This window comes from Prionailurus bengalensis, chromosome B2 (assembly GCF_016509475.1).
Source record: "Prionailurus bengalensis isolate Pbe53 chromosome B2, Fcat_Pben_1.1_paternal_pri, whole genome shotgun sequence".
Taxonomy (NCBI): Eukaryota; Metazoa; Chordata; class Mammalia; order Carnivora; family Felidae; genus Prionailurus; species Prionailurus bengalensis.
In genome coordinates this window covers 116,745,862-116,759,482 of record NC_057349.1, presented here as the reverse complement: position 1 = coordinate 116,759,482, position 13,621 = coordinate 116,745,862, and the positions used below count along the sequence as shown (strand labels likewise).

Sequence of the window (13,621 nt, the reverse complement as noted above, 5' to 3'; positions counted from 1 at the left end):
TAGATGCTGAAATGAACAACATATGATCCAGAGATCATCTGCAAATATTTGATTACCATGGTCTTCTTGCAGAGAACCACAGACTCAATGCTGACTATTTTCCATTTCTGCATATAACCTAACCTGAGTTTAGGTCTGTTTTGGTCAGTTGGGCAATAATATTAACTGAGACAATGGTGAGAAATAGCTTCAATAAAGGTAGGAAGGCCAATAGCTGTCACATCAACAAATGTGGTAAGGAAATTGGGTCTTCACTTCTAAAGGTAATTTGGTCTTTTACTTCAAATCATAAATTATAATAAGTAGGTATGTCTAGAACTAACATTTTCAATGAACAGGGCTGTAGCATCATAAGACTACAAGTAACAGATAAAAGGCGAAGTGTCTTCACAATTGGCTATATTTTCAGCAGTAACTAACACTTAATTTTATTTATTTGCAACCACATTTTGGGTAAAAACATGAAATGAATAGCTTGTAAATGCAAATGTCTCTAGAATACCATACATTTGGCAAAAATATTGTAAAGGAATTGCTTTGTGTATTCATGACCCAAAGCATATGTTACTGGAATGGGAAGTATTATTTCAAAACTGTCCTTAGCTCTTGCTTTGATGATTAGATTTTATGCTTGGGTAATTACACTTTAGAATCAAGATGAATTATAAATAAGATGTATAATGGATTAGAGGCAATGGGATGTGGAGAACACCTCGGGCACCTTATTATGAGAGATAGGCCTTTATCCCCATAATCTCAATACTAAGGTATTACTGTAATTATTGTCTGTAAATAGGAGCTTAAGTGAAATTCACAGGACATAGGTGAAGCCCAACGAAGATGCTAGTTTGTATGTGCTCCTAGTTTTCTTAATCTTTTTCATTTATCATTTTCCTTATTTGTGCTAATAAATATTTTCATATAATGATGGAAAATTGCTAAGATTAATGGGAAAGTATGTTTTAGAATATGCTATTTAAAAAGCCTACCAATAACAAGAAGAATTTTTTTTTTATTTTTTTGTAATGATTATTTATTTTTGAGACAGGGAGAGACAGAGCATGAACGGGGGAGGGTCAGAGAGAGAGGGAGACACAGAATCCGAAACAGGCTCCAGGCTCTGAGCTGTCAGCACAGAGCCCAATGTGGGGCTTGAACTCACAAACTGTGAGATCATGACCTGAGCCGAAGTCGGACGCTTAACTGAGCCACCCAGACGCCCCAAGGAGAAGAATTTTTAACATTTAAAATCTGGAGTGGAAGGTAGAATGAATTAAAATAATTTGCTACTCTACTAGCATTTTTATTTGTAAGTGAACAGCATTATTTTAAATAAATGCACAAAAAATAAAGCTGTAGTAGCTTTCTCTTCAGGACAAGTAAAGGTCAATCTTGCCTACTTGCTTCATACTTTTTATAGCAAAATCATATTGCAGAATCAGAGAATTCTACAACTTCAAAGCCCAATGTGTTCTTTTATAGATTGGATAACTATGTAACAACTCCTATAGCAATTGAAGAATTGACCAAAGTCACACAGTAATGTTATAATCAAACATTTCTTGGGACAAAATTCTAGAAAAGTCTCAAGTTCTTTCTGTCTTGTACCTTTGAATCTTTTATGCTCATTGGAAAGGTAGCATGTTTTATATGTGCCACATTCACTGTCTCATTGTTCACAACTACACTGTGTGTGCATATGTGTATTTTGGTTGGTTGTGCATATAAGTACAATACATATACTTACTGGTATGCGTACAAGTGCATATATGTCTATGTAGGAGTTATGATTTAATAATGAGGTGGATTATTTGATTATTTATGATCAAAATAGACACATTCATATGACTATTGTCTTTCAAAACGATCACAAAGCTATTATTCTAAGGATGTTTCACAGATATTTGCAGTTATTCTTATGAAATTCTTCTCTGAACAATGTGGAATTTATATAATGGTAATTAAGTTGAATGACACTGCAGTTTACAATAGGGCTTTCACACGCATATTTTCATTTAAATCAATCCTCATGATAATTCTATAGGTAAAAATCCTCAGGTCCAGCAACAGGCAAGCAAATGCCCTGTCCAAGTGGTGAAACTAGGGAGGCTTCACTGAGACCAAACCCCTTTTCATTATAATAGGCTACATCTCAAGATATTTATATTCGTTATTTTTAAGTTACTTTAGTTTTGACCTGGTGCCATCACCTGCTTTAGGATTTCTCAAATCCTATTTACAAAAGATGCATGAAGTTTTTTCAAAGAAACCAGTATGTGGACATACAATGAATTATTCCATAATAATACTATTAGAATCAACCCACGTTGACTACTGCCAGGTAGTGTAAGAAATACTTTAGGTTCTTAGCTCATTTCACCTTCATAGGAGGCTCAGCTATTAAAAATATCCAACGAGGTACGCTGTGGGGACCAACCAATCTGCCTCCCTCCCCAGGAGGGAATGTGGGCTGTAGGGCCGGAGCAGGTCTGGAACAGCCCTCTCATGCCAGCTTTCACTGGTTGCACTGTGGGGAGGCAGGAGAGGGTGAGTGTGGAGGCAGTTAGTGAGGGGCTTAGGGATTTACCAGGCGAAGATTAAAGGGGACTAGTAAATGGTGCAAGGTCTCAGTCCAAGTATATGGTGACGTCGAGATTCAAACCCAGGCCAGTTTCTCATCCATTCCACCTCTTCCCACATTATACTCTTCCTATTAATATTTAATATTCACAAAAATGAAATAGACTTCCAGAGGATAAAGATCTAGAAAATAGGCCAACTCTAAAGGTAATCAAAGGAAAATCCCAGAGAGTAAAATAGGCAATTTTAGAAATATAATGACTGAATGATAGTGTCACTATTGGAACAGTATATGTCCTACTGAGAAGCCTATGTGAAAGGGAACAGTCTGCTATTCAGTGCCTAAGTTTTGTCACGTTCTACATAAAAACAGTTTTTCCAAGCCCAACATAATCCTGTCTCATAATCACTGCAGCTTAAAAAATGTCTTTAGCCATGTAGAAGAGATGCCAAGAAAATAGATCAGAAATACTAAATGTGCCTTATGAAAACATTCTTGTTTCCTGACTATTCCGTAGTTTTACAAATCTTAATTTTCATCAAATATTTCCCTCCACATGTCATTCCTGTTTCTATGTAACAATAACACCACCCTGATCTTACCGTGTCTCACGCTGTGAGTGGAAAGTAAAAAAAAAAAAAAGAATAGTTTACGGGTATGCATGAAGAAGTAAACCTGACTGCAGCAAAGACAGTTCTGGAAGTATTTCCATTTGGTTGGTTAAGTGAGTTGAGCTAATGCAGGTTAGTGGGAGCCAGCTTACCTCACAGGACAAACCGGAATAGCCTGGGGGACAGTCACATCTTTCTATCAAACGAGCTGGAGGAGTCACCGCTGTTATGCGTCCTTGTTCAGCTACCTCCATCGAGATTTCAGAAATCCTAGAAACAGCGAGTGTGTGCTTGGATCACCACAGCAGTACATTAAACTCACCTAGCAAACACCCAATCCTACAGTCTTCTCAGGTTTTTGTCAATAACCTTGAGCTTGTCCTATTGTTTTATTTTTTAAAAAAAATTTAAATGCTTATTTATTTTTTTTTGAGAGAGAGGGATAGAGAGTGAGCAGGAGAGGAGAAGAGAGAGATGGACACAGAATCCCAAGCAGGCTCCGCACCGTCAGCACGGAGCCCAATGCGGGGCTTGAACCCTTGAACTGTGAGATCATGACCTCAGCTGAAATCAAGAGTAGGGCACTTAATCAGCTGAGCCATGCAGGCGCCCCTGTCCTGTTGTTTGAAAGCTGCCTAAATTTGACTTATTCCTGTATCTTTGCTTCCTCAAAGGCTGAGATTACACATTAGTAAAATATTCACATAAATCATAAGGAGTTTAGTAAATTAGATGTCTGATGTCCTGTTGAGAAGTTATTATGAAGATTTTTTCTCCATATTTTAAAATGTGAGTGGCTTCAGGTAGACATGGCCAATTAATTAGACATTTATATTCCTTCAAACAGACAAACCAAGGTCATTCCCCATTAGAATATCTCCCGTAGTCACTAGTGAAATTGCTTTTAATTTACAACCAGCCCGATTTCTTCCTCTTGAGTCTCTGAATGTCCTTTCAAGAACTTTAGAAAACCATCTAGAAAACAACGATTGAGCATACTCTAATTAAACGCTGATCTCTTTCTGAGATAGAGTACCTTTCAAATTATTTTGTTAATTTTATTAAATAAATCCTTCAAGTATCTTAACTCACCTTTCCTATTGGTAGAAAGGTCCTTATAATTGAAAACAGTATTCCTAGTGAAAATGTCGATACCCTTTACATTAATTTGAAATTATGCATTAAAAATATATGCAGTCCATAAACTCAGACTATTTCATGACTGACTAACTGGTAACATGAAATGTTCTGCAAATAAACTTTTAAATGAGAAAATGAATAGTTTTGCTTCACTAAAAGTCACCTCCAATAGCTTAAGGAGCTTGAATCATAAACTTTGTAACAAGCATAGGTAGGTTTTATTGACACTGAATTAGGAACGCACACTCTGACTTTGCTAGATTGTAATCTGCACCCTGAAGATCAGCCAGCCTTTACGAGGCACATGTTCAATTAAAATTCAGATTTTCCTCTCCCCTCCTTTTAGTATACAGAGCCTTTAGATCTGTAAACAAACCACTCTCCTCCTGTAAGAAAGAGTCTACCTTTATGTCTCCCTGGATTCTCTGTGGGAGTAAGAAGGTAACATGGTGTTTGTTCACAAGTCAGTTACTTTGGCATTTTATGATATTTTATAACATGAGTTCCTAGCATCCTCTTCCCTTCTCTTATCTATGCATGCACATAACAGGCTAGTGAGTATTTAAAAACCAAGAAAAACTTGGGGTGTCTGAGTGGCTCAGTCGGTTAAGTGTCTTGACTTCAGCTCAGGTCATGATCTTGCAGTGTATGGATTCGAGCCACACATCGGGCTCTGTGCTGACAGTTTGGAGCCTGGAGCCTGCTTCCGATTCTGTGTCTCCTTCTCTCTCTGCCCCTCCCCCTCTTGCTCTTGCACCTGTGCACTCTCTCTCTCGCTCTCTCTCTCTCTCTCAAAAATAAATAAACATTAAAAAAATTTAAAAACCAAGTAAAACTTGAATTGCGTGTCAACAACAGATATTTGTGCAATACACCTGGTTTTTCTCAGGAGATGAGAGAGGAACTGTTTTGCTTGAATCAGGGATTTGGCCAAACTCAAGCTTCTATTTAAGTGAATACCGAAATGCAAAGTTGTTATATCCTTCATATAAATGTAGAAGACAAAAGCAAAGAAATGAAAACAACAACGTCAGCACTGACATTATGTACAAAGTCTCAAGCTACATGTGAAACTCTTAAACTCTCTGCTTCTGAGACTACTTTAAATTTGTAACTGAATAAAGACGCAGGGTTATGTCCTAACTATTTTAGCGGGGGCTTTGGGGGCGGGAAGGTTCAAATGTATTTTTCACCTTTGTCACAACTCCACTGTATTAGAAACGTAAGGGCAGGTCCTTTGCTTTATTTGTTCTTATTGTTGATACACAATGGCTTTAGTTTTTATTGAGCCTAGAAAAAGTGGTGTATTTATTTATCCTTAAGTTTCAGAAAACCATCTCTTAAACCAAAGCATTTTATTTAGGGAGATCTGTGAATAACGTGACAAGAGAAAGAGACTTGTGAGGGGAAAAGACCAAACAACAACAACAACAACAAAGTGGTCTTTTCCACCATAAAAGGTGGAAATGGTGTGAGGGAAGCAAAGAAAGTAATAATGAAAGATGCATGAAAACGCTGCTTCTGTCAGTTCCACTGACAAAACGTTCTGTGCACTGCTATGTTCTCACTGCAGCATGGAGCCATTTGCAAAGTAACGATTAATTTCCACACTCACAAAGTTACCCGCTGTCTTCCATGAGACGGAAATGTGGCCTGGCTTCTGCCATCTGATTTACACTTGGTATTCTAAAATAATTAATGATATCACTGACAGTATATTTTTAGTACATGCTTTTTTTTTATCATTTCACAGAAAATAATCTTAGACATGAGAAATGTAAAGAGAACACCATAGGGATACAGATATGAAAGTGAATTTTGGTCCTTGATTTATTCTCTAACCCAAAGGCCCTACTTACGGTACCTTCAGAAAAGCAATACGGATCTTCTCCAACAAAGAAAAAAGATGTTCTTCCATGTTTAGTATAGTTTAAACATCTGAAAGTTGCTATTTATATATTCATTGCTTTGCCAATAAAAGGCTTCATAACTGTTTTGTTTTGTTTTCCTAAACTGATCTACTACTAATTTATTATACAAGACTATTTCAAACATCTACTGAGTCCATATTTTTACAGGAAATAACAGGGAAACTGACATGCCACAGAAATTGAGACTATGTGTATGAACTCCATGCAACTTTCAGCCTCCATGGTAGGAACCTTAGCTACATCCGTGCAATTCCTCAGTTTATCTCCCTGGATAAGTTGTCCCTTCCACTCTAGGAACATGACCACATGTTGTCATTTTGAAATCTGGCTTCTCCATTATTTTTTCTTTATCCTGTCATTTTAAATGTCTAACTTGCTACAAACTCCTTTCCTTCATGGTTTCTAAACAAGTTTACTTCTCTTTCAGATTAAACCGTCACCCCTTGGCCTTTGACACTGTCCCATTCCTCCCTTTCACATTTATGTTCATGAAAAACAGGAGTCTATACCCATACCCATACACCCATATTATTAGTCTACACCCACTGTATCCCTTTCATTGCTTAAAACTTTGATATCTGCCCCAGGATTCTACTAAAGCTGGTGTTATGAATGGCACAGTGTGATCCTAAGTGTCAGTCTCAAAAGCCTCATTTTAATTGGCTTCTTTGGGTGACATGAAAAGGCTATACTCCCTTATAGGATTCTCACCCTTCGGCTTTCAGGACACCACATTTACTCTTACTATTCTTCTGTTCTTTTCCCTTCAGTGTGATTCCTAATCTTTCACATCATGATGCACAGGGAAAGGGACGATGCTGTAGGGCACACTGGGATGAACATGTGAGAATGCCCATGGTTGGAAAAGATGGGAATAACTAGGCCCTCTCTGGCTCCCCTGAAGGTCAAAGGTCACTTTTTCAGCAATCTTGTAGTCTATTTACAACATAACAGTTATCTATCTCTACCCTATGTGGCTACTCTTGAATTTCTGACATCTAAAACTCACCAGGTCAAAGGTCAACTTGATATATATTTTTTCCCCTTAAACTTGCTTCTCATCCTATTATTCTTTTGGGGGGAATGGTAATATCCTCCACCATATGACCTGGATACCGTCCTTGACTTTTGTCTTCTATCATCACACTCCCAAACACTTTGAAATCTTTCTTGTCTGTGTCCTACTGATCTTACCTATAGACTCTAAAATAAGAATTTAGCTTTTATTCCATTAGGGTTTACCTGCTTTGTCTCATGATATTTCCATAAGTTGCTTTGATAAGAATATAATGAATATCGTATAGAATATCCAAGAAGTCTTCACGGGTCACGGTTCTACTGATTCGAGGGTCATCACCATAATATTTCCATTCTTTCTGTTAATAAGAAGAGAAACCACTTTGATGAAACTAAATGCGAAACCACTGGCATCCTTGCACCAAACTAATAACCTTACCTCTGTCATTTCAATCTCGTGCCTTGTCAATTGGCCAATTAGAGGAGCAGCCATATGCCTGATGATAATTCTAGCATGAGTGGGTGTCCCACCTCGAATTATAACTTGAGGATTATAGGTGGAGAAACCTGTCTCTTCCCGAGCCTCAAAATAGATCGCGTACTTGAGTTTGCCTCCATAGGCCGTCAACTGATGGAATAAAATAAGGAATGATGAGTTGGATGATGCCCCCCATGGCATGATTCCAAAAGTATATTTTCCTTTGTTCTCATATGCCTTTGAGGTTCTTGTCGTTTACCTTCTTGCCTTCAAATTGTTCTGGAAGTTTCCAGTAAAAGGGTTCCAGGTGGAGCTCCTGTCTCACCAGATCCATATGTGCAACAGTCTCCGGATGTTGAAAAACGATGCCTTTGGTGGTAGTATGCTGCAGGGCCTCGTCCACCAGGGGCAGGATGGTCTGCTCAGGCTTCAGAGTCACCTGCATGGGAATCGAAACACAGCGGGGGGCTGAGTTCACATCTCGTGGGCACTCCTGTAAGACTAGGTGATGGACTTGCGTGTCTACCTGCAGCCCCTTTCTGCTTCCGAGGAGGTGTTCTGACCCGAAACTAAACTCGTGCAGAGTGAGCCAGCAGGACGGGGGTGAATCTTTCAGCCTTGTTTGCATAGGGAAAACTACAACATCTGTGAGAATTGGTCATTTACACTAATAAGAAGTAGAACTTAAAAGTGGGAGGCATTAAGGAAAAATTAGGGTAAAAATGAAAATGCTGCCACCCTAAAAGTCAATGATCCTCTAAGGCCAGGTAGCGTGAATGTGCAGCAAGTTCCGGTTTCCATCACTGCCTTAGCGCATACCCACATTCATGGGTGCCCTCACTCGGAATGTGGCTTCCTTCCATCCCAAAACATAATGCTTCTTTTACAACGTTTCCCTTTCTTACTTGGCATCTATTTCCTTATCAACAATAAATGAACTATTTTTTTGGAAGATAAAAAAGCATTTACTCCAATCGTCGAAGGCCACACGGCCCCGGTTCTAAATGTGTGCAGGGGAAAATGTTACTTAAATGCTTTACCATTGCCTCCTATCCCTCTGCCTGGCTGAAAGACACCAGCAAGAACTAACAGTAAACCATTACGTGGCTCAGCGGTTTCTTACTCACCTGCGTACGGATCAGTCCTTTGGCTTCAGAGCACTGGGTAGTGGCGCCGAAGCAATAGCAGCTGCTGCAGCCAAGTGGGTTCTTGGCATCTAGTCCAAACTTGCCTGGCCGGCACCTGTCACAGCGCACACCTTCTACATGCACCTGAAGAGGAGGAGAGTTCCTCAGGGTCCATAATGAAGTTGTGAGAGAAATGCACTTGAGAATGAATAATGCTTCTTTTTAATTGAGCAAAAAGGAACTCTGAGTGTTAGACTCACATCGCAAATGGCAGTTGTGGTTAATTTCATTGTTAGGATTTCCTAAGTCTAAAACAGGCTCTATTTATACATAAATGCATTGCAAAGGATACCATATATGGTTTTTAAAACCTAAGTAGCACATTTCCTAATATCCACTGTGAACAATACAAAAGAGTCATGAAAATTTCAAAAGCAAAATAGAAACTCTGATTCCTAGACAGGGGTGTGACACAAAGTTGTAAAACAGAGTCAGGGTGTTACAATATAGGTTCATATAATTCTCATGATATGATGTATATACACACATACAATGCATATTAAATATAGTGTATAATCATAACATGTAATAATGTAGCATTGGACTTTGTGTTTTGTCTGGGGCAAAATGGGCTGCCACTTTCTGAAATTCTGGAGACTATTTTAATAATCACGCCCTGGATTTTATTTTCCTATTTCCTCTGTTCCTCTTTGCATAGACTTTTTCTTGAAAAGATACCTCTGACACAGTCTTAACTGTATTTATCCTGGGATTGATTTTTCAGATCTGTCTAAGGGGGAAAAAAATCCCTCTTATCCTTTTTAATTGGCTGTTTTTCTACATCATTTAACAATATTAATGAGAGCTGAATCTTGCACGCAGTCGCTGTTTGTTATGTCAGTGTTTTTATGTGATGAAATCTTACCAAACTTCCATAGCAGTAAATATATCTTTACAGTGTACAGTGATTGTGGGTTAATTTGAAGAGAAATGTTTTTTATAAGCCCTATTATCTAGCTGTGATTTTTCTCTGATGATGCTTAAGAGAACTGTCATTTTTTTTCCTTCCCAAATTACTCCTTTTTAAGCAAGCAAATATGTAAAGAAAAATTGAACTTTACCATTAAAAATATATCGTCTCTATCAACTAGAATAGAAGTTGGGTTTTGGTTGAAAAGAAGTTCTTAAAGAGAACTTATTATGCCACTATGTGTATGTGTATGCCAATGAACATATATGAATAAAAACTGTGCCTAGTAATGAATTTTTATTTGTTTAATGCCGTGAAGTCCATGAATAACGGAGACTGAAGTTAAAATTAAGCGATGGAAATAGAATCCAGGGAAATCTTTCCTTACCGTATGTCAGCAGCACATACCTTACAGGTGCATTGCCCCGTCTGATCCATACAGGAGCACTTTTTAGTCTCTGAATCGCAGGTCCTTTCATCAGTACCCGGCAGGAAGCACTCGCAGGGGCTGCAGTGAGGGTAGTTCCAGTGACCTCGATTGCACTCTGTACATTTTGCACCAGAGAATTTGGGATGACAGTTGCATTGGCCTGTGTTTGTATTGCATTGGAAATCCAAGGATCCTACTGTGCTGCAGTTACAAGCCTATGGAGGAGATAAAAACAGCAACGATTAACACCATTTCATGGGAAATATCTTAAAATTTTAATTCGAATGTTTCTCTGCTTCCATTAAATACATATTAATCATGTGTCTGTTATATGCTTTGTACTGTTCTAGTTTAGTCACTTGGGAAACATCAGCGAACATAACATTAAAATCGTTTCCTGCATTTACTAAAACAGATGACTGTTCAGAAAACATAATCCTATTGAATAAGAAATAAAATGTGTTTGTTTCTGTCTTTTTTTGTGGCAAGGAAGAGGAGTTAGGTATGGGTTTTCTTCAACCGCTTTCTGTTTCAAAGAGTGAAGTTTAGACAAAGTCATTCTACCTTACCATCTCATTTTTACAGAATTAAAGTTGTAAAGAGACTTATCTCACAGTCTAACAGAAGGAGACAAGTGAGTATATATATAACAGCATGAAATAAGAATTACATAATAGAAGTGCAGAAGTCTCTGAGAACATACAGACTCCCAAACCAGATTTGGGGAAGCTGAGAGGACTCAGGCAAGTGACATCTAGAATGCACTTTTCTGACATTTAGTTTTGCAAATGAGCCTGATTTGAGGGGCTTTGCTGCTAACCTATTTTCTTCTTCCTAGGCATGCATAAGCTTGTTCTCTTTATTTAGGCAATTCAAAGTTTTGCTAGAATTTTTAAAAGTTTGAGTCTTTTTTATTAATTTACTGGAATCTGTTAAAGTTCTTTCAGTTTGAGAACAAAATTACTTTTGATTGAAATTTTTAGTTCTGTTCTATTTTTTTTAAGTTTATTTATTTTTGAGAGAGAGAGAGAGAGAGAGAGAGAGAGAGAGAGAGAGAGAGAGAGAGAGAGAGAGAGAGAGAGATTAGAATCCGAAGCAGGTTTCAGGCTCCAAGCTGTCAGCACAGAGCCTGACATGGGGCTCAAACTCATGAGCAGTGAGGTCATGACCTGAGCTGAAGTCGGAAGCTAAACCGACCGAGCCATCCAGGTGCCCCTAGTTCTGTTCTAATTTACCAATTTTCTTCTTCGGAATCACCTGCAATTCTTAAAGTATACCACTTGTGTCTGTTTGCAAAATCTGTAATATTAGGACCTAATATTTTCTGTAGTTTTCTATTTGCCTCTCAAATTTGTTGACCATTTTATAGTGCCCATTTTACATAGTGAAAATTCTCTCCTATGTATATGCCACCAATGCATTTTTAATTACACTATTGCTTTTTCAGCTGAGTTTCCATAATTTATTTCATCTCACTCACCTTCAATTTCTACTCATCCATGTGTCTTTTCGTCTTACATTCTTTTCAGGCTTTCTGCTCTTGATTTACAGAGCTCATATCTCATTGCAATTTAATGAAAAAGCCAAGCAGCCTTCTAAAATGCCATTAGGAGCTTGGAATAAGTCATTTTCAGAGATCAGCAGTGCCAATGACCAAAGTACTGTCTCTGAGCTCTCAGTTCCCTCTTCCTTACCCTGCTTTATGATACTGTAGTTAGACCCTGTAGACATTTCTCCGTGGTTAGGTAGCAGAAGTTTAGGCCTAGTCAACAGTGGGCCCGAGAGAGACCTAATAAGGCCCCAGTGGAGGGAAGACACTTCTGTCCTGGGTTCTGGTTCTTCATCACTATTGTCATTATTACTATTTTACTATTTGGCATCGGAGCCCAGTAGCCCAGAAAGAACTTCATTTGGGCCTTCAGGCCCAAAAGGGACTTTCTCCCCATAGGCAACTTTCTGAGTAGCTTTAGTCTGCACATATGCTCTGAATGTGACCAATAGCTCCGGCCTGCTCACTACCTGCAACAGCGGTGGACAGCTTCTATAGACCAGTACTTACCTGCAAACTCTGTTCACCCTCACTCAGCCTAGAAATAGTAGCTTCACTTTTGTACCTGCTACTTCAGGACCCCATATATCTCTTATCCTTTTTAGGAACTAACGACCTATTACCAGCTAACAATTCTTTATATTCTATTTTCCCTGTTGAAATAACTTGTGGTTTCTGTCTTATAAGCGGGTCCTGACTTGGTACCCATGTGGGTGCCACCTCTCGTTGTGTCTGAGTCTACCCTCACACAGTGTTTGTACGTCATCGATGACCCGATTCTTTTTGGTGCTGTTTTATTATCCTTCTTAGATCTGTAGCTCTATGCAGACTTATATGCATTGCAACTTGCCGAATTCCCAGATCCAAGTCTAGGTGGATATTCCTTTGCGTTTCCTACACTTTCATTGCTCAGCTTAATTCTTATGTCCACCACTACTGGGGACACTCCTGCCCCTGCTCCTGCCCGTAGCAGTTTACTTAGGAGACGACTCTTTCTAGGATGTGATATATAATCACCAGCTTCTTCAATCATCTTTCCTGTCCAAATGTTTGGTGAAGTATCTTTGCAGATTCTGACATTGAAATAATCACCAGGCCTCCTTTGGGGTTAATCTCTGTGATTAAGTTTTTTTCTGACTTCTTTGTTATCCAGAAAAAAAAAATCCTACTAAAAGTTATTTGAAGCCTAAAGATCCAAAATGCGATTATTTATTATATAATAAATGTAGACATAGTTTCCTAAGAATAGAATAAACCCACTGCTGTCACTCCACCGAAGTCATCTTTATAGAACATCAGATTTAGAATGTGATTTCAAAACAAGGATAATTAACTTTGACTTCAATGATTTTTTTTGGCTCACTTAATAAAATGGGCCATAATTAGAAACAGAAAATTATGATACGTTATGGAAACTGCAGACATGTAATAAATTTTAAAAGGTCTTAGGAGACATTCTTATTCCTTTAACTAAAACATGAAGTGTCTGCTACCCCATTTGTTATATAATACCAAAGCACTAATTCTTAAAGATTAGATGACTATACAAGCAGACACGGGGCCTTTCCAAATCAGGAAGTTTATTCCGGAAGTTATAGTGGAGACTAAAAGGGACCATTAACCATATGTTTGGATAGTACTATAGCCAACATCAAACTTAAATCATAATTAGATGTAATGTTTATTTAGCAATAGAGGATTTATGCACTATTCCCCTGCTAGTGAAAGATGGCTGGCTTTGTATTCTACTCCACTGAAAGCTCAAATGATGTGTGTCCTCACACCTC

General features: G+C 38.3%; 1 protein-coding gene across 8 annotated transcripts in view; it reads right to left on the bottom strand.

Moving 5' to 3' along the window:
* Positions 1-13,621, bottom strand: part of LAMA2 (laminin subunit alpha 2) — a 634,006-nt gene that overhangs the window by 199,897 nt on the left and 420,488 nt on the right. For all 8 annotated transcript variants that reach the window (XM_043592301.1, XM_043592303.1, XM_043592302.1 and 5 more), the window contains 6 exons: positions 10,264-10,500; positions 8,886-9,029; positions 8,018-8,197; positions 7,720-7,908; positions 7,506-7,639; positions 3,345-3,462 (listed from right to left, as the gene is read on the bottom strand). In XM_043592301.1, coding sequence (XP_043448236.1) covers positions 3,345-3,462; positions 7,506-7,639; positions 7,720-7,908; positions 8,018-8,197; positions 8,886-9,029; positions 10,264-10,500 — 1,002 coding nt within the window. The remainder of the gene's footprint in view (positions 1-3,344; positions 3,463-7,505; positions 7,640-7,719; positions 7,909-8,017; positions 8,198-8,885; positions 9,030-10,263; positions 10,501-13,621) is intronic.